Source organism: Gossypium hirsutum, chromosome A03 (assembly GCF_007990345.1).
Source record: "Gossypium hirsutum isolate 1008001.06 chromosome A03, Gossypium_hirsutum_v2.1, whole genome shotgun sequence".
Classification (NCBI taxonomy): Eukaryota; Viridiplantae; Streptophyta; class Magnoliopsida; order Malvales; family Malvaceae; genus Gossypium; species Gossypium hirsutum.
In genome coordinates, this window is record NC_053426.1 from 103,163,248 (window position 1) to 103,191,117 (window position 27,870).

General features: G+C 33.6%; 2 protein-coding genes across 4 annotated transcripts; both read right to left on the reverse strand.

Moving 5' to 3' along the window:
* Nucleotides 1-5,353: 5,353 nt before the first annotated feature.
* LOC107886650 (glycosyltransferase BC10) lies at nt 5,354-7,911 on the reverse strand. Its single transcript, XM_016810690.2, has 2 exons — nt 6,881-7,911; nt 5,354-6,187 (listed from the first exon to the last, which is right to left on the reverse strand). The coding sequence occupies exons 1-2, from the start codon at nt 7,433-7,435 to the stop codon at nt 5,543-5,545; spliced, it is 1,200 nt and encodes a 399-aa protein (XP_016666179.1). The 5' UTR covers nt 7,436-7,911; the 3' UTR covers nt 5,354-5,542.
* A 2,890-nt stretch (nt 7,912-10,801) lies between these two features.
* On the reverse strand, nt 10,802-26,225 carry LOC107886651 (uncharacterized). Of its 3 annotated transcripts, XR_005917933.1 has the most exons (13): nt 25,612-26,225; nt 25,380-25,527; nt 24,451-24,605; nt 23,243-23,425; nt 22,455-22,530; nt 19,200-19,277; nt 18,789-18,874; nt 16,159-16,232; nt 14,418-14,463; nt 13,335-13,444; nt 12,813-12,987; nt 11,399-11,583; nt 10,802-11,284 (listed from the first exon to the last, which is right to left on the reverse strand). XR_005917933.1 is itself a non-coding variant. In XM_016810692.2 (12 exons), exons 1-12 carry the CDS (start codon nt 25,867-25,869, stop codon nt 10,996-10,998), a joined length of 1,596 nt encoding a protein of 531 aa, XP_016666181.1. In that variant the 5' UTR covers nt 25,870-26,225; the 3' UTR covers nt 10,802-10,995. The 3 variants fall into 3 exon arrangements, 2 of the variants coding, with proteins under 2 accessions (XP_016666181.1, XP_040956099.1); XM_016810692.2 differs by lacking the exon at nt 11,399-11,583 and having other exon boundaries at nt 10,802-11,202; XM_041100165.1 differs by having other exon boundaries at nt 10,802-11,583.
* Nucleotides 26,226-27,870: the final 1,645 nt, after the last annotated feature.

Sequence of the window (27,870 nt, forward strand, 5' to 3'; positions counted from 1 at the left end):
ACAGATAGTGTCTCTAGATTTTCAACGCAAAAACCACTGCAGCTAACTTGAGGTCATGCATAAGATAATTCCCTTTGTATGTCTTAAGCTGATGGGATGTATAAGCCACAACCTTACCATCTTGCATTAGAACACAAATCAACCCAACGTGCGAAGTAGCACTGTAAACCACAAACCCCTTACCAGATTCAGGCTGTATCAGAACAAGAGCTTGAGTCAGAACAAACTTAAGCGTCTCAAAGCTCTCTTACTGTGCAACAGTCTTGACAAAAGGAACACCCTTACGTAGAAGCTTAGTAAGAGGAGCTACAATCAAAGAAAACCCCTCGAAAAATCGCCAATAATATCCCGCCAAACCCAGAAAGCTACGGATCTCTGATACGTTCTTAGGTTATTTTTAGTCCAGCACAACCTCAATCTTTCGAGGATCAACACGAATCCCCTCAGCAGAAACCACGTGCCCCAGAAAAGTCACTTCACGTAAGTAGAATTCACACTTGCTTAGCTTGGCATAAAGTTGCTTCTCACGCAGAATCTGAAGCACAACTCTAAGATGCTTATCATGATCATCCTCCATCTGAAGCACATCATTAGCGAACTTCATCTTCTCTACCAAAACAGAAAACTCACGCTCCCTCTGCGAAGCAATCAAAACCCTCAGATTATCCCTTAGGCCATCCTCAAACCTAACACACCTCTCATACTCAGATGCCACTATGCCTCGAGCGTAGTGGCTCAACCTCAGAAATTTGGCCTTATACTCGGCCACAGATCGGTCACCTTGTGTGAGATTCAGAAACTCACGTCAGCAAGCATCACGTAGCTAGCTTCCACATACTTGCTCTAGAATACAGTCTTAAAGAATTTCCAAGTCAGGCGATCAGGCTGAGTGTCCTCCTTAACCGTTAACCACAACTGGTATGCTTTATTGCAAAGTAACGAAAGTGCACCCTTTTAATTTCTGCTCAGGAGTACAGTCTAGATCATCTATAATTCTTTCGGTGGCTTCCAACTAGTACTTGGCCACGTTATGGGCGACTACCGTGACACCCCTAAATAACTCAGCACCATTAGACTGAGTCATTCAGTTATCGACCGTCAGCCCCCAAATCCAGTATTGGGCCCAGCAACTTTCTCTAATATCCTTAACATGGCTTGGGACAATACGTCATCCCTGGCCGAACGACTCTGAGATCTAGTCTCAGTAGCAGGTGACATAGGTGTCACATAAGTGTCCAGATTTGGCATGCTAGCCAGAGATGAGGACTCAACTCGAGCTCCCTATGGCCTCTACCTCAGCCTCGAATACCTTGTCCACGGATACCTCGTACACTCATTTTGATTTTAAAGTTTTTTCTACATTAAGAATTTTATGCATCAATTTTAATTTTTATTAACAAATGTTTTATACATAAAATTTCAGAAGTTTAGAGATGTTTTCAGAAGTTTCAATCTCTAACTATTTCAATACAGTTTCAAAGAGTACAAATTACAGTGTTTCAGAATAATCTATCTAAGTTTCAGAAAACTTACAGAATTGGCACCGGAGACTCAGTGTACCACATACTTAATCAGAGTGTTTTAAAATAATTTGAAAACTAATTCTTTAAAACCAAATTTTGGAACCAAAATTCACAGCCGAGTTTTGCAACCTGACTCTGATACTACTAACTATAACACCCCAAACCCGACCTAAACGTTATGGCTGAATCTGATGATGTCACAAGGAATGGATTTTAAAAACGTAGTCGTCATGATAAAGCCTTTTAGTTATCAGTTTCATATTTGCTTAGAACTATTTTCAAATCGTTATTTACTTAGTTATTTTTCCTTTAAAACGTGTTTTACAGTGGAAGCTAGTGAAAAACCATTTAATTCTAAAACTTAGTTTGTTTTTGAAATTGTGATTTCAGAAAATATTTCGCCATAGCATGCAGATGATAAACAAACCAAAACCACAGTTAAAAATCATAAAGTCTAGAGAGTCCCAGAAATTAAAAACTCTCAACATATCACCCAAAATATAAAATAAAACCATAAATCGAAAACTTAAATGGTTTTATGGAAAGGTGGTCACCATTAAGTCCCTGCTGCATCGATCCACCTAAGACTGTGGATTACCTATACAAAATAAACAGAAAAGAGTGAGTTTACGTAAACTCAGTGTGTAACCCCACAGAATTAAGCATGCACACAACCAGAAAATCATAATCAGTCAAATACAGATTTGGGCTTAAGCCCATTACAGATTCAGATACTGATATGCAATTCAGAATCAGAAATCAGATATCCTACCCCTATCCTCTACACACCATCTCCGACCATCCCTACACACTATGTGGGGTTTAAAATACTCACCCAGCCCTACACACCGTGTTGTACCGATGCGGCACATAACAGATATAATGCCAGATAATAGGCGTAAATTGCCTTTCAGAACACATCCTCCAAAATACATCATCCCATCTCCAATATCAGATACAGAAATATACAAATACAGATGAGCAGTCAAACATGCTTACATGCTTACATATAAGCCTACATAGATAACAGATATACAGATAATAGTGCAAGTAGACATGCATCAGTATCCTAATCAGATCAGTATATCAAGCAAACAAATAATCAAGTTTAGGGTTTATTTAGCCCTTACTGACCCTACGGTAGGCCCATAGTCATTTGGGACGACCTATGCAACCCTAAGGAAAATTTTAGATAAATAGGCCTACACGCTCAGATTGGCCTTGCCCATGTGGCCTACACGGCCTGGCCCAGAATCCACACGCCTATGTGGCCCATACGCCCAACTTGGCCTGGCCCTTGTGTCACACACGGCCACACCCCGACCATCACACGACTGTGTCTCACGCACAGCTGAATCCTATTTTTCTACTTTTTGAATACACACCTGGTATTATTTCAATGCAAAAACACTCTCAAATAGACCGACACCTAAAATCGATACCACAATTCTTTCAAAATCAGTTATAACTCTTGATTGAATCAAAATCCTAAAATCAAAAATAGTCCAAAATGAGCATTCGACACTTACCCCAACGCCTCGAACGATTCCACTTAAGATTCCGTAAGAGAATAGCCCCGTCCTTCGTGATTCGTTGCTGTCAAAACCCAGAATTTAAACTAATGAAAGCAACATCATAAGAACGGTACTAAAACAAAAAAAAACCCTCTTAACTCGAGTAAAACCTTACCCCCACTTACCAAAGCACAAGCAATCGAAAAGCCGGAATACCAAAGTTGAACAATTGAATTGGCAACAAAAGAAAACACAGATGAGAGGAAAAACGAAACCAACATAAGAATTTTTTTCGAAAGGAAGAAGGAGAGAATCGAAATTCTTTGAAAAAAACAAAAATTAAAACTGATACAACACTATCCTAACCCCCCACTAACATTTCAATCTCAACTACCTCAGAGTTCCAATTCCACTAAAACTCTTCCAATTAACCAAGCAAAAATAAACTCCCTTGCTCGCGTGGGGATTCGAATACTTGACCTCCATCACACCAACTCCTTTACCACTTAAACCAGTAAGCTCATTCTAATATGAATTTACAGATTATTAAATATAAGCCCATTGAACAGAGACAGGGCTTAATTCCAAAAATAACAAAATTTGCCCAAGCTAGAGCTTGAATTTGGGACCTCACACACATACCCAAAACACTTAACCACTAAAACAAATACACAGTTGTGTTAAAAATTTACAAAAACCAAAAATATGTTTTTGGGGCGTTACAATTTGCGTGAAATGTAGAGTATTTTTTCCAACATATCCTCATCAGTTATATTCTTTCTACATAATTTGTATTGGGAAATGATTTTAAACATAGTCGTGTTATATTCACTCACAGATTTAAAATATTGTAATCTCAAATGTAGTTAATCATAGCGAGCTTTAGGAAGTATTACAATTTTCTGGTGGTCATATCTTTCTTTTAGATTATTCCAAAGGACACATGGATTTTTAACAGTCAATATTTAGTCTTTAGTCCCTCATGGAGGTGATGCCAAAGAAATATCATAGCTTTGGCCTTATCTTGACTAGATGCTTCATTTATTTCATTAATAGTTTCACCATTGCATTTTGCATCTAAGTGTATTTCAGCATCTAACATCCAAGATAAATAATTCTTTCCAGTAATATCAAGAGACACAAATTCAAGTTTTGCAAGGTTTGACATTGACAATATAGCTACAACAGAAATATAAATATAAGAAGTTCCTTAACAAACTTTCAAGCAAACATAAGTAATCCCTTAACAAAACTTTCAAGAATAACATAACAGGGGAAAAATACTCAAATAATTATAACAATTTAGTCATAAAATAAATTACAAGTAATTTGACTATTTTAGAAAATTTTAACAAATTACGGGACTAGTGAAACCCTTAAAAAATGAAACCAAATTATAAACATAAGTAATTTTATCATGATGGACATCATGATAAAATGTATTACATACTTTGATCTAAACTAACGAGAAACACAAGACTCTTAGATTAATTTAAGCACTCATGCTGATAACGTATTATAAACAAAAATAATAGATAGAAGATATATATGATAATATGAAGATTTCTATTGCATTCTATATTTTTTCATCTTCTTTACAAGTAGCATACTCCTCTCTATAAATAAGGAGGTTAAACTCTTTATATTCTAATACATAAATAGGAAAGAGGTTTCAAGAAGATGAAAAGTTTAAGATTAAAGAATATGAAAGGTGAAATATTGAACATCCAGTTAATAACATTGATAACATCATTGTATTTTTTATCTTAGAAAAAATGTTACAAATTTCGGTTAATTCCGTAAATCAAAACTAATTCAATTTTATTAATGATTAAGAGTTCGAAACTTCAATTAATTCAATTAATAATATTTTGATTTGTTTAAATGCTTTAGCTTATTCCACCAACTATTTTTTTTTATTCAATGGCAATAGAATTACGATGTAAGTAAAAGAGTTTAAGTTGAAACCAAATAATCTATTCCCCTCAATCAATTAAAAAAAAACACCCTAACTCATGCACTTGATACCAATTGAAGGATAACAAAACAAAACTATAACCGATTGAAAGGAGAATAGAACCAAAAGCTAAAAGAAAAATATTTTTGCGGCAATTATGACATATACCAAAGTCCTTTACATCTTAAGTCAACAGACAACTTGGAAATTGTCAACCACCACAATTACAGTTTTTTTTTTTTCACACAAAGCTTAACTTACACAAAATTATATCCACCTAACATTATCAACTCAATGCGCGAAAAGGACCACAAAAGAGAGACATGCAAAGAAGCAGATCATTGCCATTCAATGCTATCAGCACCCAATCATTTTGACAGCTCATTTGCTATAAAAGTTCTAAAAACATTTTTTGTGATGTTACATCTTCTATTCTGCATTAAACATAAATATTTAATTCGGCATCCAAAGGTTTTTATTTTTCCCTGAGTTCCGAAATGAATACAAAAATGAATAAAGAATAATAAAAACCCCTTTGTATGAATATATTATTCATGGAATTGCATAACTTTAGGCGCAAACTTTAACAATCTGTACAAAGCATCGGGCGAGAACTTCCTGGCGAACAAGTGACAGATATCTGTGGTATTTCCATTGTACTGGCATTGGCTTTGGCTCCTCAATCTCTCCAAAAATTCAACTGTAACATTTGTCCTTATGAACTTAGCTGGGTGAGGCCCTCCTTTGGACCAATCTACCCATGTTAATGTCCTGTTGGAATTCTTGTTCGCAAATTTCATGGTCACGAAGGTCGGCAAATAATGTTCATCAGCATAGCAAGCGCCCTTGCAATACTTTTGGAACACTGGGAAATATATTTGGTCTGAAACAACTTCAATGGCGAGGTCACGGTCCATCTCGAACCATTGAGCTCCTTTCCTCCATTGTTGAATTGTGACCTGAGGTCTCATTCTCCGACTGTATCGGCCTCGGCCGACGGGGCCTGGTAAATCGTATGACTCTACGAAACTCTGAGTGGAGTTGATGAGGTAAGAGTAGACAGTGGAGAAGTTAAAGAGTGGAATACATGCTTCGGATAGAAGAACAAATCTTTGGTTAGAGTAATCCATCAGTGCATTGGCTAGAAGCCGGCGCTCGGCTTCGATCATGTTCACATTCCCCCATTCAACTTCCTGCATGCATCATCAGGTAATGCCAAAATAAAATAAGCTTCACGTCATTGATAAAATCACAAATTAACAGTAACATGTAGGACCCGGTTGGCTGTGCTGTAATGCTTTTAATATAGGGCATCTTACATATGCCTACCTTTCACTGTTGTGTTTATAAAGTATGCACATGGTGCTTTAATGATTTATTGTCATCAAATTTAGGGCATGGATCATTCTTATCTTTTCGTTGTAAGTACAAATGGGTTCCACTACTAAATTAAGAAAAAGTTGTTTGATTAATGGAAATTCAAGGCAACACAGTTTAAAGCCTTTTGGATCCAAAAATGGGTCAAAAATAAGGGAAAGCAAATAAAGTGACTGTAAATATCGAAAAAGAATGGCAACTTCAATAGAGCCAAAATCTGGAGCCAATGGTGAATTCTTAAGAATTCATTGCCGGCCTAAATGAATTTTATATTTGTTTTATTAGCCCAAAAGTGTGTTTTTGTACATGTATAATATTAATCGAAGAACAACAAAAAACAGATGCTTCCTAAAAATAGCGTACGCATTGAATTTCCATGTTCACAATAAATACCTTTTTACCATTATCTACAATGTTGTTTAATGGCAGGATTTATTATCAGACGAGAGTGAATATAATATATGCTGACATATATGAATAAAAAAGGAAATGGAAAATTAAAATCTAACCTTGCTGGGAATTCTTCTGCCATGGAACACTGAGCCTTCAGGCTCTGTTAAGTTGAAAGATGGATCGGAGTGGACATAGATGGAATACAGCCCTGGATGCCCTTTGAAGAATTTCTCCCACAAAGGAGCTAATGGAACAGGCCCTTTTGTCAAGAACAAGAAAGCAACTTTTGGAACTCGATGGAATGGATATTGTGGGATTCGAGGAGCCAAAGAAGCCCTCCATAGTAGCTCTTTATCATCCATGTCATGCATCACATGTGGTGGCTCGAGAAATTCTGTTAATCCAATGCGGTCACCATGAGAGGTTCCAGAAACCGGATTAAATGGTTGGGAGGGCGGCGGCTGAGCCAATGTTGACGCTGATCTTGTACTCAAAGGTAACTGTGTGATATGTAAAGCAAGAGAATAGTTTTTGAGATGAAAACTGAGTATGACTCCAAGAGAGAGGCCGCACCCAAATAGTAAAAAATAAGAGAGGACATTGAAGAAATGCATTTGTGCATTAAAGAGCTTCCAATAAGAGATGGATTGATTGCTGTTTTCACCCTTCATATTTGCCAAAAAGGGAGTTTAGTCCGAGAGTTTTGTATATATATATATGGAAACTCAAAACAAAGCCTTGCAGAGAAGAAAAGGGATTTTTCTTTTCTGACAGTTCTTTTCTTTGAGGACAAGAGATGCCAATGCAGATGGACAAAAAGAAAAGAACAAACAAGACACTTGGGAGAAATCTAAATTCCACACAGCAAGCTGGACTTGCAGATTATAACTTTTTAGCTATTAAAGAACTAACCCAATGGAAAGCTTTTGTAATAAAACAGATGATGATCGATAAAACGAAGAAGTGATGAAAATTCTAGAAAGAGAAAGAGGCAAAACGAATGGAGAAACGTGTGAGTCAGCTGAGTGGAATTTATGAATGAATGTATTGTGAGGAGGTGGCTGGCTTTCTAGACCACTGGAAAAAGCGATGGGAAGGTCACATAGAGAATAGAAAGTCAAAACTGCCATTTATTTAATTAATTAGTTAATAAATCCAACTTTAAGGGGGAACCTTTATTTTGGGTTTAAGTTACGTTGATGCTTATTAATAAGGAAATTAGGGAAGAGAGCGTTTTCTACGTGCTACAGAACATGCTGTTTAATGTTGCAGAAGCGAGTATTTGAAAAGGCTAAGTGCTTTCAAAAACAAGATACCAAACTCTTCCATGTTTCGCCGCCAATCAATGAATTTTCTCTATTTCCAAATTCCAACCAAGTAAAGTGGTTTGCGTGTTGGACTTTGACCAACCCGATGGCTACATTGTCTTTACATCTTCCCATTTTCCTTTTCCTCTTTTGCACCAGGTTTAAAATTTAATACATTATTGACTGGTATCGGTTTTCAATGTAAGATAACGTAAGTTTGAGTACATTGAAGCGTAAGCGTATTATACTCCTATTGAAAGATTGAGGAGTGACTATTAATAATTCTAAATATCATGTTTAAAAAAATATGATTATAATTTATAATAAAATTATTAAAAAAATTAAATAAGTAATTTAATAGATAAAAAATAAAAAAATTCATAAAAATTAAAAATATATATTTTAAAAATTGATTTAATCGATTTCTAATTATTATTTTTTCTTTCAAACTAATAACTGGGAAAAAGTCATGTTTAGGATGTGAGAACTTAGTGGCTGGAAATTCAAGAGTTGGTCTTTACGTATTATCACACAGGTTCTTGGAAGATGCATGGGATGGGGTTTTTGAGGGCTAAGTATTTGTGACAAATCAAACATTCCGATCACTCAATCACGTGGGTGAATGGAGAAGATCATGATGTTAATGTACCCACATAATCAGCGATATTTGGAGCAATTAATTAGTTGTGACAATTGTCATGTTTTAATAACTTTTGCCTAAAGAAAGTGACCTCCCACTCTCATGTAACTTGCAAGGACTCTTCTTCCAACAAAACCCATTTTATTAAGTTATGAAAAATTCAATATTTTTATTTATTTATTTTTAGAAAATAGACGGAAAAGGAAACAAATATAAGAGAAACTGAAAGAAAAAGAAAGAATAATATATAATTAATATGTATGGGTTAAAAAAAGGATGTGATGTGATTAAGATATGAGTTCCATACCAACTAGTGAAAAAATAATGAAAAAAAAGGGATGAAATGTGTTGTATTATTAGCTGTCCACATCAAGGGAAAATACAACTAAAATTAATCATATTCATGCCAAAGAAAAGGAGATATTTAATTAAAAATAACTTCTCCAATACACATTCATTACCTTATTAAATTATTAGGTTTAAGTGTAACAAAAAACATTTTATATAACTTTTATATAATCTTGACGTGATGATATAATATTCTCTCAAAAGAAAGTTGAGAAAAATTAAGCATCAACTTGAAAAAAATATTCAATTTTAAAATTAATGTGGATAAAAAAAGAATAAATTAATAAAAGTTATCAATGTTCTTTTAATATTTTCACGATGATACTTTTATGTTTATCCTTAAAAGAATTAATGCAATTGTTTATCTTCATTATTGTTCATCTCTTACCGTATGTCTGGTTGGTTGAAAAAGTAAACGATGGGAGGAGGAAGTGAAAAATTGGGAAAAAATTAAATTTTAAGTGTGCTTGGTTGAGAAAAAAATGAAAGACAAGAGAGAGAAATTATTTTTCATATCAATGAATAAAAATCAATCATTCCAAATTAAAATGATGAGAGGAAAGAAAATAAAAAAAATATGTTTAATTTAAAATTATGCATTTTTTAAATATTTTATTTTATTTTATTTCTTTCTATTTTTCAACTCTATCAAGCAATAGATGAAAAAATAGAGTGATTTTTTTTTCTCATTTTCTTATCTCTTTTACTAAGCACACCCATAGAAAAAAAAAATTATTTTTCACCCTTTTAATTTTCTTGCCAATCTACCAAGCAAAGCCTTAAAATATCTCTATAATTCTAATCCTATTCTTTTGGCATTGAGATTCGTTCAAAATTATGCATTTGGTTGGACTCGACTAAGGTAATTTGAGTTTTTCCTTCTCTAAAACTTATTCTAATTCGATTTTTTACATGCAACTTTAGGTTGGGTTCACAATTCACATCAATATATTGGAAGATGGATAAAGAGAGAGACTACAGTTTGTTGCACTGGGGGTGTTACCAGAAATCAAAAATGGTGGATAAGCATGAATTCACCCACTGAAATCGGCCAACCATGTATATACCATGTGTTGGAAGACAGAAGGAAATTTTCACTCGAAATTCGACAATGGAAGTGTCAAGTTCCTGTTTGCTGTTGGGCTAAATCATGGTTAAAAAGCCTTTATTTGTTTTTGGCTTTGCAAGAACTTTGGTCACTTGATTACAGTTTGACCAAATTGGGAAGAATTGCACCTTCACCATTTACCATGTCCCTAATCTATGTTTGGATTGGATTGGGAAGAAAAGTAAGATAACAAAAACTTTTTATTTAAGCTACAAAAGGCATGGAAATTGAGTATCTCTTGAAATAGTAAAATATCATTTTTATCTTTTCTTTTTTTAACCATTTTGGTAAATCCTTTCCTTTAAAATTACTCTCGTTTCTTTTCCCTTACTGATTTCAACTATGATAATACTCGATCCTTTTACTTTTCCTAACCTTCCTCTCTAATTTAAGCGTTTTCCTTATTGAATAATTAAGTAGCAGCAGTTAAAAGGCTTGTTGAGGGCTCCAAGGGTGGGTGGTGCAACATCCCGCAGTTAATCATAATGATTAAGCAATCTAACTTCAAACATTTTCTCCAATTACCCTACATTTTATCATGCTGAACCAACCACACTTCATTTGGTTTACTTTGAACTTAACCTACAATGCCATTTTGACATGTATGGTATACTATTCCTCACAAGGATTAATATGATGTCATAACCATCCATTAACATTTCACAATCTATATAACAATTCAAACAAATATAATGTCAACTATAAAGCTGTTGTTCCAACAACCCATTTTGTAACCCATTATGTAAGCTAGAAAATAAAAAATAATAATTGACTATTGAATTACCATTAGATGGCTGCCAGAGCCTCTCACGAACTCCAAAAACCAAATCATGCCCCTTTCCCTGTTTCACTCAAATGAAAGCATGCCTTTTTACCCAGTGAATACCCAGCAATGCCAATCACTGTCCCAGTAATAAGCAGACTAGATATCTTCAGCTTCGGACACTTGAACTGAATCCTGCTACTAACATATGCACATGTCCACTTCAGAAAGAAAGGCACCCAAGTTTTATGGAACCTCTGAACAGAAAATTCCTACAGGATTCAATTGAGCACACTGGGTCGGATAACGAAACTTTCTATCCCAATAGCCAAAATTTATGATAAAATGCAAATCCTGAATGAGCCACAGAAGAAAATATATAATTAAATATCACTAGTGAATTTCTATCATCAGATAATGAAACTGGTTTAGATCTCAAATGACTTCATAATTGCATGTAAAATGTACTAGTTTTCAGGATCTCCTTAGCTATGTGAATCAGAGAAGCTGCATGTATAAGAAAGCCATCCAACAGAGAAGGCAGGTAGGAGAGTGGTGGTCCAATGTTAAAGCTCTCCAGAGTTCGGTTCAAAAGCAACCACAAGGCTCTCAAATGCAACCAGACTGTCAATGAAGTTTTCCATAGAGAAGCCCTGCATTTTCTCACAGTAAAGGTTCCACTTCGTCTCAATAATGTAAAAACACTAGAATGCTTTGTCCTAACAATTTTAAATCTGAAAGGAATATCTAACTTTAAGTACCATAGGTCCCTCGGGCACATGCTACTTCAAAACTGTACAAGATAAAAATTATAGCAACAATTAAAAGGATATGTTTCCTACACATACTAATCATTTGAAGCTACATAATCCACACTCATCGATACATAGCTATGATGATAATGGACAACCAACCTAATTATCTAGTATCAATAATCTATAATGTAATACATTCTTAGTTCCAGTGACTAGTTAAATCTTTCCTTACATACACTTACGTTGAAAAAATTTTGTATTGACCACAGTTTTACTTGTTATTTCTAAATTATCATTTCAAATATCTTTATTGTAAATATCAATAAATATTATCCAATTCGTAAAGAAGAATTCTAATTGCATCGAAGATAAATGGAAACACTCAACTTGATATAAGAGTACAAGAAACCCAAGACTTACCAATGTGAAAAATATCACTCCACACTCGTCAAGTATAAACCCAATACTAACAACCAAAAGAGAGGTACTTAACCAGTGTGACATAACACCACCCCAACAGTTCCCTGACATGTAAGGGGGCTAAAAACCGGGAAAGGGCTGACCATATTACAAACTCATAAGAGGCAACAAGAACAAAATCACCTTGGGCTCTAATACCATGTTAAACTTCTAACGTAAAACCAATTGGCTTTGTATGGAGAGACCCAACGTAGAATCTACGACCATATGAAATCTAATGAGAGATAACAGAACACAATACCAACTAATATAGGAAAATAATCATTTAAAAGCATGCTTGAGAAAATATTCAACTATCTAATCATGGTGTCAAGTTTCCAGCAATTTCAGCTGGAACTTCTAATGTTTCAACTAGTATTTCAGCATAAAGCATGCTGAAGATTCATGTATAACTATGGACCTGAAAAGTACTGTTAAAATATGTAATTAATCTAACATTTTCCTAATCCATACGAGTACAAGTTGACCAATTTCAGTTACTTTGATTTGATTTTATATAACATTAATAATCAAACAAAAAATTTTAAGAACAATACATGCTAGATATGAGGAAAATGACGAGTAGAGACTCAGTGCAGTTTTATAAAAACATGCAATCGATTATAAGCACAGACAAATATTTTATCCTAACATTTGGTAAATAATACCTTTGATAGCTTCTTTTGCTGGTCTAGATGATCCACATGTAGCCTGACATTTGATGCAGCAGCAGTCCACAAACTGCAGTCTACCCCAGAATACACATTAGCAACTATGTCAAACAATGTCTCTGCTCCATTTTCTATGGCTTTCAAAATGCTTTCTTCTCTATTCCTTCGGTTCCTGATAAGAAGGAATTTCTCTGTCAAGAAAAATTCTAAGTTGTTTGCAATTCCATGATGCTAGAGAATCATATTGTCCATTAAAAATGATTAATGGCACCATATATACTGTTGTACAACAAACAAAATGAGATTTGATATATATATATACATACTTATCATTTCTCAACATTGCATAACTTTGTGTAAGTACCTATGAATGATATTACCAAAATAAAACATAAAACTTGAAAAGATAATCAGAAATGAGAAATGCTAATTGTCAATTGTTTAGCTATAAAAAGAGATTTTCTAGGGTCCCAAGACGGATTTCCAAATATTTCGGGTAAAGAAGTAGTAGCTTCATACTTGAGATATCCACAAAGCATGTTCTTTGGCCACAGGTTGACTCTCCCATGCATGGGGATCAGGGTATGTGGTGAAAGCTCCAAAAATTTGTAACTTGTTTGGAAGTATTCCTACATAAAAAGTAGAAATTTCTTTTAGGAACAATGTTATAAAAAAGCCTCAAGTAGAAGAAAAGCCCCTATACTCTAAACAACTCCTGAGCTATTCTACATTTCTTAAGTAAGCCCCTATACTTTTATAGTAACAAGATGGGCCATTTCTTCCAGTTGTACCCAAATAACTTCCTATTTCAAACAAAAGATTGATTTATATTTTGGGCTTATTTGTGCTATGTTACTCCAACTTTTCATCTTCCCTAAAATACAGGTATTCAACATCCATTCCCAACACACATTCGGACATAGATATGAGGGTATAGTTCTCTAAATATATAGAAAAACTTAGACAAAATTGAGCATACATGCATACCCAAGTCCATGTAACATAGTATTTGGGTACAAATAAAAAGGTAAAGGGTTTTTCTAAGTAATTGTCATGGAGGTTAGGGTTTTATTCAGGTGCAAATTAAACCCAACTGATCAAGTTTCAATACATACTAAGCACCCCCTGTTTCTCCACAGTAAGCACTGTTCCCTTTCCCCAACTGCTATCAGCACCATTCAAGTCATGATGTTGCATTAAGAAAACTGAGATAGAACCATTTCTTTTATGTTGAAGAAAATAAAATCTGCAAGGTCAAGATTGAGCTGATAACATAGATAGTAGCAGAAGCCATACAAACAAAAAGATTTGATGCTAAAAGAAGCAAAACAGAAGTAACTTCAGAAAGAATGCATTTATTATATGCCAACAATCAACTTGGTTATGGTCTTGGTTCAGAAAATAAAATTCTACTATTACACTCTCAATATGCCTTTCATGTTCTCCCATAACATTTAAATTAAAAAACAATTAAAGAAAAACTTTACCTAATGTTTAGTTAAATGATAGGAAACAAGAACTGAATAAATAAAGCTTATTGAATTTAGCCACTGAAATAGTATGCCAAAAAAAAAAAATACTATGGCTTTTAAATGCACTTACAGTCATGTTTCCACCAGAAGTAATGTCCAGAGCAGCACTTCCTTGACTGTAACAAACCAACAGGCATATTAGCAAGGGAGTTCCATGAACAAAATAAGAAATAAAAATAGAAAAGCTTATATTATTTGTTTAGGTTCAAAATCGAGTCATCTTTCATGGGTTCATCTTTCAAGACACAAACTTCTGCAACCCATTGTACAATAGGAACATAAGTGAATAATCCATATATTTAATATGCTAAAAACCTTTAAAAGCTACAGACCAATCTCAAGCCATAGGTATTAAAACATCTTCATTCATAGGATTGGATGGGCATAAGTCGCACACCCCACAACATAAAGTTCACATCCAGCCTGATGGAACTGCTCTGTTCATTAAGCAAGATTAAATTTTTTGAAACATATTCTGATTAATGAAAAATCAAAGTTGCCAAAAGGTTGCCTCCACAACTATTTTCTTTAAGTAAACTAACAAAAACTTATCATGTCATCACCTGCTAGAATATATTTTAAGCTAATATATATATATAAGTCTTAAGTTTTAATTATTAATGAATGTACGATTTGTTTGCTTAAGATGGATCTAAAAGTTTTGCTATTTGACAATTTTAATATTGAATCCTAGTTGCTAAACAATTTTAACATATGGATCTCTTTTACTCTTCACACCTTTGCAAAAGACCCTTTTTGTAGAACCTTGTTTTACCATCTACTATAGCAAATTTATTCACACTTCAATAAGTAAAAGTTTTTTATATCTCTTTCTTTTTTCTCCCTTTAATTTTGTATGTTCATGTGCTTGTCTCACTCCAACGTCCCAATGGCTAGATAACTTTAGGACTTCCATCTTGAATGACAGCCTTAGGTTCAATCTTACTAAGGGAACGGAGCTTATTGAGAGGAAAGAGGTATAAAGCTATAGCATGTAGCCTAAGGCCTAATGAGCTCATCATTTACAAAAATAAATTTCATGAAAGTAAAATTTTCAGTCATATATGATTTTGACATTATAATGAGACAAACTTCTAAATTTCTTGAGATTAATCAATTTTATTAATTGTATTAAAATATATCAATGGATAGTAATAATAAGCTTTTGTTTCCAAGTGATATTTTTGCCTCTAGTTTCTAATAATAAAAAAAGTATACTAACATGGAGAGTGAAAGAAAGATCTCTAAAACTATATTGAAGTTGTCTCAAAACAAATTAATCTATGGTTTTATACAAGTCAAATGCTATACAGATAAATATAAATATACAATTTTTTGGATTCAGCATTTGCAATTAACAATCTAATTGTATTTTTTTGAACTTTTAAATTTCTAGAGCAAACAATTTTTAAAGCACAAATACAGCGTACAAATTTCAGCACTTATTTTTCAGTTTTGAGTCCCAATTTTATCAAAAACAACCTTAGTTTAATCAAGAAGAAGACAAATCTTTCTTTCTACCAAAGTAAATATATGCAAACACTCATCTTACCAATGTCAATATGCATATCTGATTGCAACACTCATCTCACCAATGTCAATATGCACATCTGATTGCAAACACTCATCTCACCAATGTCAATATGCATATCTGTTGCAAACACTCATCTCACCAATGTCAATATGCATATCTGTCGCAAACACTAGAGTTCCGTAAATCGTACTTTTCATGCACGAACTTATAAAGCATCTTCTTTTAGATTCTTTTATTATACTATACTATTATACAAGAATTTTCGAAAAAGTCTTACCCCACACAATGGTCGCCCACAATTAATGAGTTAGTACTAACATCAAGCAATGCCATGTGGCTATCTGTATGTCCCTGAATTAAGAAGAATAATTTTGTTAGATCCAGATAAAAGAGAAAGTTGCATATCCAAATTTCATATAAGAGATCAAAAAAATTAGTGATCATAAAGAAGAGGGGCATTGGCTGTATTATAAGTGAACATGTAATCATTTAGTGAGGATGGTATACAGACAAACTAGCCAAGCACTGCACTGATAATTATGCATTCTTATTATGTTGTTTTGCAGATGCCATATTAGTTGACAAACACCTTTATGATCTTGGAATTTTCAACCAGGAATTGCACCTTGGGCTTCCTAATACTTAGTAAACAAATGTTACGTGTCAAATCTATGTTGGGAAAGGTCATTAATTTGGGTTCTTTAATTAAGGCTTGGATTCGCTCCTATTTTTTTTCCTTAAGTTTCTTGATTATGTTTTTATTTCAGTTTATTTATTTTCCTTTGAAGAAAACGTTTCCTCTTTATGCAATAAGCATGGTCCTTATTTAAAGGGACATATGAAATAATAAAAGGCTAAGCAGAATTTCTCTAAGGAGTCTTAAGGTTTCAATCTCCATTTAATGAGATGAACTATCAATCCCAAGATCATGAATGTAAGAATGTGGCATCAAAGCCAACAATCCTCAACAATGGCAAAACAATGGTCGACAGAGTGGAGAGCAGAAATACGCAAAAAAGCTCGAGCATGTGCAAACAAAGAACACATATTAGGTCATACATTGTAGCATATTCACAAAAGTATTGCTAAAACGAAAACCAATTGTTTGATCAAATGTGTCAAGGAATAGATAAAACAATTGCCAGTAAATAGGTTAGTAGCGGTATAATTAATACGAAGGTAAACCCTCTAACTGAACAAAACCAAACCATGGCAGCTTCTACCTATCTCTCTACCTTATCCTATGCATCAAACCCTCCTAAACCCATCTCGACAAAAACCGTGGTAGTCATACCAACTCCACTTCCTTATCTTATTCATTAGCCCTTTATAAACTCATATACAACAAGTCATCTTTTTTCTTTAAACCTGATCCAAAAAACCTTCCTACTTCATTATTCACCCCAAGCCTCACAATCAAACTCAATTACCATCAATTGAAATCCAACCACAAACTAAGCTTTCATCCACCCGCCCTGACCTAAACTTGTCATCCACCCAAATGACTCAAACCCTAACTCTACCATGCCACCTAGCTATCTACCTATTGCCCAGAGACACCAAACTCTACTCAAACCCTATATTGATAGTCCAATTGGAAGAATTAGAGCTTCCATTGAGTTTGAGAGGAAGCTGGGAGACAGGATTAAATTGAACCAAGATGCTTGAAGGAGTTGGAGGAGCGTTGGCATTAGTTACAACTTGAGCCATGAAGGAATGAATAGAAGAGTAAGCAAAGAACAAATAACGATCTTGAAGATTTGATGGAAAAGAAAGATTATTCACTCGGTTAGAGAAAATTGGCTTGTGATACCATAAAGAGGTTTTGAGTGAGAAGCCAAAAACTGATGATTTTACTAATGAATTTAGTTACCTATTTATACAAATAAAAGAAAATAACAAAAATAATACCAAGAAAAAGGAAATCTAAATAACAAGAATTCACAAAAATTACATACAGGGACAAATTAAATTTAAACTAAACTAAAGGAATTGGTCTTCAGTAAAACGCGTATCTTGTTGATAGGAACTCTTTTTCTTATCAATTAACTCAAGTATTTACATGGATATATATACACAACTAATGTTGAACTACTTAAGGAAATACAATCTTCACAAGAAATAGAATCAATAAAATCCCAATACTTTTAGCCTTAAGAAATCAGATCAGCCTTGATTAACAAGCCTGTCAATAGTCAATGGTCAACATATCTTCAATAGGATTTGATTCTGATTTTATTCCCTAGAACTTGCTTATTAGTTTAAATAAACTTTCCTAACAAATTAAGATAGTTTGCTGTTATATTTTTGCTTTCTTAGAATTGTAAACCTCTATTTAAAAGGAAAATTATTAATGAATAAAAAAAGTTTAAAGTGTCAGTCCATTAAGGTAGACAACTCCCTTAGAGTTCTGCAGGATGGACAAAAATAAGAATCAAACTAAAGGCAAATACTCGAACCAATTTTGAACCCCTAGCAGTTCAGGTTCTAAGGTTTCAATCACCCTTTAATGAGCTAGAAGGTTTTGGTCCCCATTTGATGAGTTAAACTATCAATCCCAACATCACAAATGTAACAACTCCATAATAGAGTACTACTAATATAGAAGCTCCTGGTTTTAAGTTCTAAGTATTCCCTACTTGAGAATATCAATGAAGTTTTTCCATAAATCTCATTCAAAGTTTAACTCGAACAACTTGAGGACAAGTAATGCACAAGGTTAACTTTCAAGAAAATTACTACGTCACAACTTCAAAAATATGTTCCCCATTATTTTTTCCTATCTTGCAATCTGTCTGTTTAGGTAGGACCAGGTCACAATGTCTAGACTAGAGTGCAACCTAATCATTTAATCAAAAAGAACACAATGAACAATTTGTAAGAGATCAAGAGTTAAAAGAGAAATACTGGAGCAAAAATGACAGTCAATCTGTGACCACCAACTAAAATGTCTTCTTCTCCAGAAACTGAGGTATAACCAAGAGACCAGTCACCTGTCAACATACGACCACAACTAAGCCATGAAACAAAGAATCTTGAGGTAAGTCAAGTTTATGAGTAACATTATGACAAACTATTTAATAGGGTATATAGTTTCAGTCATGCAATGAATCATCAGGCTTGGATGAGGCATTTACCTACTAATATGCCTCACAAGTTAAAGAAAGAAAAATATCCTCAGTAGCCTTTTGTTTTTTGTGAATCCATAATTAAAGGAAAGTAAACTTAGAGTTCTGCCTCCCTTTTTAACTAGTAGGGATAGCAGATAGGCTATAGAAACAAAATGATAAGAATTCAAATATAAACACCATTTCTGACCTTTCCCAATGCGACGCATAGTATTTTCATGCGCTAGCAGTGTAGCATTAGGATTGCATTTTTGGATAATTGAAAGACCTGAGAAAAACCATAAATCAATATATTCAGTATAGACTTTTCATGACAGCAAAGCAAATGGACCCATATCATGCATCTAGAAAAGTAATTATAATCATTAATATACAACTAAGAGCACGTTACTTTGGAAGAAATAATCTCAGTTGGCATGGAAATCGTAAGGGGTAGCCTCGAGTATATAACATTTTGAAAAATCATGAAAATATGGCTCCAAATTAAGGTGAGCAAAAAATCAATTAGCCAATTAAATTAAAGTGAACCGAACTGAAACCTTGTTCTAAACATAACTATTCCAGACATAGCTCTTCTCAAACAACGGTTGTTCTAAACAACAATTATTCCAAACAACAGTTGTTTTTCCGGAAGAGATATTAAGTGAAGCAACATTGCTATCTGTTCTGAGTTAAACTTTGTTATTAACCTTAAAAGAGCAATTTCCTAAAACATAATTTTATCATATCTGGAAAGAGATAAATGTTAGTAGCCAAAACTGAGTACCTACAATGACCCAATTACTTAAAAGGCTCACTACTTCCCTATTCAAAGCTCGATACTAAATATTAGAAGATAGGTTTCTACCTATCTATAAGTCCAAGACCTTTGTTCCCACAAGATAATGACCATATCAACCTCACTATTCGTTAAAAAGCCCGAACATATCAACCCTAAATCCTACATTGATCAAGGATGATTGTTCTTTTCTCCCATGAAAATAATGAAAATTTAGTAAAAGATGGGAACAGCCCTAACAAATGGGAGACTTAACCATGAGCCACAAGTTAAAAAGCTCCCAATAATCTACAAATAGCAAGCTGGTCAATTCAAAATTTCCCCATTTATTATCATTTTTTACAATATAACCTGAATGAACAAATGCCCTAGTGCCAATTAGATTGGAAATAAGATATATTAGTTAACAAAGCAAAATCATCACTAATAGGCAGTAATACAAGATTTTCCTTCATGATAGTACAATAACTTCTAAATTATTAAGGTACTAATGGGATGAATTTCATGAAACATACAAGGCCTGGCAAAGGAATTATAAGTCATAATTATGGAATTCTTATGCATAAATTCATGTTCCAGAAAACGCTTTTGTTGAGTATTGTCAAGACAAGACATTGACAAGACAAGAGACTAGTACATGTTACCTTCTTACTTGTGAAGTAAGCAACAGATCTCTTAGGTTAAAATATGGGGATACTTGGGAGAACAAGTAGGCACTTGTTTGGGAAACAAGTTCATCGAACATGACCCATTGTGAGAACTTCACTCATTGGAGTCATCCAGATGTCCATGGAAAATGTTCTCAGGTGACAGTTGTGTAACTAGCACTCTAACTTGTGATATCATGTCATCTTATATGAGTATTGTCATATTTCAACTCATCACAAATAGGTCCCAAGAACGGATGCCTAAGGTAAGATGTTTGGAGCATGGCATGAATCATAGTGAAGTTGAATGAGTCATGTACAGAAAAATAAACTTGTCGCAAATGAAAGGTTAAATTTGAAGCTAAAAATTCGAAAACTTCAATTTTGAAAATTTGATAACAAGTTTTGAATAAAATCCATATATGTTTAAAATTAAACAAAGTGGACAGGGTTAATTGGATAAGATAATCTCTCAATTAAGAATGGATGAGATTCATACATGATTAAGATAATGTGTTGATTTATATAAAAAGAATAAGATAATGTATTGTTTCATACATTCATGAAAGTCCTAATTAAGACATAGGTACAATGATCTCCTAACTATTACATACTATGTCCTGACCAATTTTTTTTAAAATGTTCAAATAGAGAAAAAATTTCTCACTTTGGTAGAATTTGATTCAATCAAATTTGACTTTCTTAAAAATGACTAAATTGAAATTACAAAATTGTCATCTTGATTTCCAAGTCCCAGTTTGAGAATTGGAATTTAACTAAAACTCTAACTCTTGTGAAGTGAAAGTGTTTACTAAAGAGATTGACAATATAAATCAAGCTATTCAGATTTTATATAGACTGTGAAAAGTCGAACAGAAATCAGGCTCTGAAATCCTAAGAAAAATCAGTGATTACATTGCTTACTTGGGTGTTCGATTTTGGCTAGCCTTTAGAAGGGTAAAAGATTGAATTTACTTGCTACATTAAAGGACTAGATTAATTTATTCATCTGATAAATAAATCAAAGAGAATTAATCCTAATTATACCGCCTTGGCCGAACCTATAGCTATATGAGGATGAATTCATTTAAACAGTTTAAAGTTAAATTAAACACTAGGAGTCCGAAGGTAACTGTTGTGCTTCAATATTGGAGTTTTAACACTAGTAACACAAGTAAATCCTTTATTAACTTTTAGAAAAAAAAAATATTTATTAACAACTTCTAGTTTGCTTGATAATTATTTATATCCAAGACAAAGCTGCAATAGGCATTCTAAACCCTAGCTGCCCTTGTCTAAGCCTCCAGGCCTCATTTGTTTCACATTAACTCAAGCCTATAAGCCATTACAACTCTCTTCAGTCAAAATGTGAAACCAAAGAACATGACTTTTGTTTGTGATTGTCGATCGTACAACTAGCATTAGAAAAACCCCAAGACTCATGAAGGCTCCAGCAATCATCCATGTAGAGCACCATTGGAGGCAACACACTAGGGCTGCTTGTGACGTAGGAGAAATCCCGAGGAGATCAACCACGTTCAATAATTATTTTTATAATTAAAATTAAAAATTATTACTTATTTTTCATATTTGTAGATTAAAATCAATTAACAATCTTTCTTCGGTGAAACAGCCGAATCAAAGGTGAAAATTAAAACAAGATAAAAAAGGGGCAAAAATGACAAAACTGACCAAAGGGACTGACACCACAGCACCACAATGGGCACTATAGCACTGCGATGGGCATTGTTGCACCAAAATTTCAGCAGGGCCAGCAGTATAACGCTGTTCTGACGCTGCGATGCTGGATCAATTTAGTGTCAGGGTTTCCTTTTTTCAACCCCCCCCCGACTTGGCCTTCTACTCTAACCTTTGGCACTTTTTTTGAGAATTTTTAGGGCAGAAAATAAGTATATTTAAGAAAGATAAACCTAGGTTTAATGAGGTAATTAGATAGATAAAAATGTTAAATAATGCAAAAATCACATAATATCAGATAGAAATACTTTGTGAAACCGACCTTCAACATGATCAAGATGATGATGAGTAACAAAGACAATTAACTTTTCAGGCAAGCAAGCTACGATCTGCTTAAGCTGGTCAAATAAACAATAATGTCAATATCATGTTGAGTTATAAGTAAAACATGCCAAAATGAACACTACACAGTTAGATAACCATAAACAAAAAGAAAATCATATAAATTACTAAGGGGTAAAAGTTTACTATTTTATAATGATATGGACTAGGTACTGAGCTAAACAAAGATTCACGCGTTTATATGATCGTCTTCTTTTCCCATTTTACTTGAGTATCTAGCCTTTAATTTGTTTTTGACAAAAGAGAAAACGTAATTGCTATAGAAATATTCCATTCATATGTGAAAATGCTCCCATACTATAAAGTGTGAAACTGATGCCACCTATATTGTAATGCACAGACTTTCCTTTCATGATCAAACTAGGAAACTGAACATTATGTAATCACTCTCAAGTTGCTTCTGTAAAAATAACTTCTATATTGAACTGAAAGACCAGTTAAATTGACATCTCACAATTCTCAGAGAAGCTGCAAGCTCACTTAGAGGTTACTGCTTTTATTGAGAGATAAACTAGGAAATCCAGCAAAGAATCCTGTATAAAGCAATTCATGGATAAGCACACCTTTTTTGTTTTCAAGGAAGTGAGGTGTTAACTTGGACAACATACTCAAACTATAACTCTGACATAGCAGAATGCAGCTCATAATGAAATTAGTTTGTTCAAGGAAGCACGGGACAACTCATGCTAACAAATAGGTTTTTCATACCTCTTCATGGTACTCATGTCGGCATCCTGGATCCACAATCAATGCATCTCCATGAGCAACAAAGCTGCAATCCCCAACTGTATCTGAAACTTGTTTGGGTGCAAATATTACCAAGTTCGTTGTAAGGAAGGGCTTCCTTGTTTTACTTTGCATAGGTAGAATTACAACTCCAGGAGGATACTCCTGAAAGAATAAATCTCAGTCCACAAAGACATTTTAATGCTAAATTCTAAATTCAAGTAATCACGACAATAAAAAAATGTCAATCCTTTTTCTCCAAGTAAAATAAGATGGACAATCTTAAGCCAAATCCTATTTTATATGTATATGTGTACATAAAGGTATACATATATGGATATACATATGCATATAATATATATATATGTTCCAAGACGCAAACATTAAGAAAGGATTCCTATGGAGACTTAATGAAAGATGTTAAAACAAACAAGGCTGACAGCCTTTACATTCATAAAGGAATCCTTCCTTAAAAATTCCAGAAATTATGACGAATACACGTCATACGGTCAATAAAAACTCTGATATAGGGCAACCCAAAATGTATGCACATAGATGAGAAATAAATCAATTTTTATTTCTAGGATGATGTACATAGCAGAGAATAAACAACTCCATTCATAGTCTTATAGACTTATACTGTTACGAGCACTAGGAACTACCTGTATCTAGCAGCACACTAGTGGTTAAACATCAATTCTGTACACTTCAAATTCGTACTTGCTAAAAGTGTATTATAAGTTGAAAACTATGAAAATACGTGCCCAGAAAAGCAGACCTTAAACTTCCAGAAAAACTCTCCTAGCCAACTGGACATCAGAGGCTAAAAATCTGCAATCTTAAAAGTTGTACTTAAAGCTTCTTTGGCAATAGAATCTTCATTTGCTCGAAGTAGGCAGTGGACTTTCATATTCATATTTTCACTTTGAAAAATTAAAAAGCACAGCCTAATCATCTCTCCAATAACTTGCCTTTCTGGAGCAAACTTCATCGAAGCATGAAAACAAAGAGATGGATTTCTAATAATAGGGAATTAAGAATCAATCTACTGCCCTTGGAAGTTATACTTTCATAAAATTTGGTCATAAACACCCCTAAAATTGTTAATGTCTAGACCACATTCTTCCTTATGGCTAATGCAGCATGCTGTGATAGATCATTATCAGTCAGTCACTCGAAAGACAGCAAACCTGATAACGCAACGTGGGTGGTAATGTCCATGCAGCAGACTGCAATGAGTCGTTTATAAGAGCAAGAACTACCAAAGGCCCTACACGATCACTACAAGGTTTCACCTCCAGAAGCCAAGTAAGACAGCTTTCAGTAGACATCCACTTCCACAGCCCTGAACAAGTAATGGAGCATTTCTAACAATAAGTTGCTTGTGCTACAGCATATTCTGGTGACAGAGTCAACAAAATCATAACCCATAGGGTTTGAACAATAACATTCTAATAAGCTATGAAGCACAGACACAGACACACAATACGGGTACGACACAATACAGAACAGGGTCACCACTGCCACTCCAGCTGCTGTCAATGGTGTCGAAATATTGTAAAATACCCTCAGTATATCTCTCTCAACTTCTCACATGCACCAGATTAGAGTTTAGAAAATCTTAACGATAAAGTCTAGATCTAGGTTTCAAACAGAGATTTTCTATCACTATTATGATGTTTTCAACTATTTTCAACCACCAAAATCCCGTGTCCTTGTGTGTCTCGCCGTATCTGATTTTTTTTTATTTTTTCCGTATTTTGATGTGTCTAGTAGGTATTCCGGCATGTCCATGTCGGGTAACCTGTTGAGATAGGTACGAGGGACTTTCCGGCGTGTCCGTGCTTCATAGCTAATAAGCTTTTGGTAACAATTAAAGATAAAATCTGCCCTCTTTTTGGCGAGCCCCAATTTGATCAATTTTACAACTTAACAAACTCTCAGCTGAAGCCCTTTGTAGATCAAGTTAATCTATGAATTAAAAATCTCCATTTTATTTTTTCACCCAATAACTTCTCTTATGCATTTTTAGAAATAAGCATCGAGATTCTAGAAGACTTAGCCAATACAAAGTTAAACCAACTATATTTAGCTTGATGAACGAGTACAATAAACATACCTTGACAATTTTGATTTCCGTCCAACAATTTGCCCATAATAAACACAGTATTAACTGGAAACCCAGGTCCGAACTCAGCTTCCTCCACATACTTGAACAAACTCCACTCCCCTACATCATTCACCTTTAAACCCAATTTTTCCAGCACCTAGAAAGAATAACGAATTAACCACCATCAGATAACAGAAACTCGAAAATGAAATTATTCATTTAAAAAGGAAATAAAATTGACCCCAGTAAGAGCAAGTTGGACATCAAATTTAGTCAAATCAATGTTGTGAGAGGACTGGGCGCCCTGGATAACGATCCCAGGGTGGGAGTGATCGTGTTGAAGGTTGAGAAGCGTGGAAGGAAGGTCCCAGAGATCAGAATCCACATAAGAATCGTACTGGTCTTCGCTGAATTTAGGCGGTGGAGTTTGCTTAAGGAGGAGGAATTCAGCGTCGTTTGACGGGTTTTTGAGGATAACAGCAAGATTATGAGTAGCCATTTTTTTCCTACTTTTTTGGTTGTTAGAGAAATGAGAAGAAGGTTGAATCCATAGTGAGGAAGGTGATTAAAACCTACAGCTTAAATGGTTGTCGACGGAAGGTAGGCTGCGGCGGGTAGGTAAATTATTGGTTAAGAATTAAATAAAATAAAAGTGCTGATACTGGTACTGAGACCGGGAGTTCATAGCTTAGTTGGCGGTTGATGACCAGGGACGGAACTACGTGGAGAGACGAGGTAGGGATGCCACTGAAGCGGCGCCGGGTGGATGCTACACCACCATAATTAGCAGGCTTTGCTTCACTACTCGCTCTACAGTGAATGTTGAATGCATCTTCAATTTCGCTTCAATTTAATTTTTATTATTTATTTTTAATAATTTTAATATTTTTAAAATCAAATAAATAATTAAATGTAATTTTTTAAAAAATATTTCAACATAAAGAGGAGGATAATGCAGACATGCAATTACTATAATAGCTTCATACTCACGGTGTAAAAAAAAAAAAAAAAACTAACCGTCCCAAAATTCACCCCTTAAGGAGCGAAAATGGATTCTAGCCTCCAAGTGTTTTGGGTTAAAATCCTTTTAGCTCCTGCCAATTCTAAAATTGCACCAAATTGATCCCTCGCTCCCAACTTTTTTGGTTTAAACCTCTCTTAGGTCCCTGACAATATCAAAATTAGACAAATTGAACCTTTCCTCTATTCTTTTTGGGGTTAAATATCTCTTAGGTCCCTTTCAATTTTAAAATGACACAAATCAGGCCATCTTCATTTTTTAATTTTTATGTAGGCTTATCAATTTGCCCATCTTAATCAAATGGTTAAATTAAAATACACTTGTATTTTTTTTTCTCTGGCATACTAGCAATCAAGCCGTATTAAAAGGTAAAATTGTTTGGTTACTTTTTTTTATTATTATCAAAATCTGTTTTTATTATTCAAATTTTAAATTTCAACATATGTGTTTAATTTTCTATATGTTTTCTTACTAAAATTTAGTTTTCTATTATAATCCCTTTTTATTTATATTTTATATTTTTAAACCCTTTGTTTATATACTTTTGCAAATTCATACCACTTTATTTGATAGGTTACAGTTACATATTAATAATTAATATATAAACGTATATTTAACTTTTTATGGATGAAAAAAAAAACATCTACGATTAATGCCTTTTTCAAATGGAATAAATAATGTTAAACAGTTCAATTAAGCGATCAAACACGTGTATGAATCTTAATCCTTTATAATAATGATATTAAAACTCGAAAAATTGAGGTCAATGTAAATTATAATACTAATCCATTGGAGCATCTGCATAATATCAAGATGACTCTAGTGCCATATTAATAAACTGGATATATATGTGTTTCTTTTTTATTTTTTAATCAATAATTTTTATTATACTTTTTAGAATCTATAACCAATTTTCTAAATTATATATTTTACATATTTATTTCATACCAAATCTTATTTAAAAATAAAATTTATTTGTAATTTTATTTATAATGTATAGTAGTAATATATTAGAATATGTAAAATTATAAATCTTATTTAAAAACTTTATTTCTCTTCATATTTTTATATAGTTGGAGAATAAAATAAATAATTTTATGTTATTTTTGTTATCGTAAATGGATATTTTTAATTTAAGGGTTATTTTTAAAATTAGTAATGGAAAGTTTTAATTTTACACTGAATCTAGAAAAATTCACATCTGCCATTTTTTATATTTTATTTTTTGCCATAGTTTAGGTAAACGATAGTTAAGTTTGATTCATAGATTACCTTGAGTTGGTAATTAAAAATCTGATAAGAGGGGTCGAGATATTTATATAGAGTAGATATGTTGAAAGTAGGAGTCGGATCTATTTAAATAATATATATTTTAAATTTGAGATGATTTTGATCATTAAAATTAATATTATACGAGCCAGACCTACTTTAAATAATGTAATTTTTTAAATTTGAAATAATTTTGATCATCAAAATTAA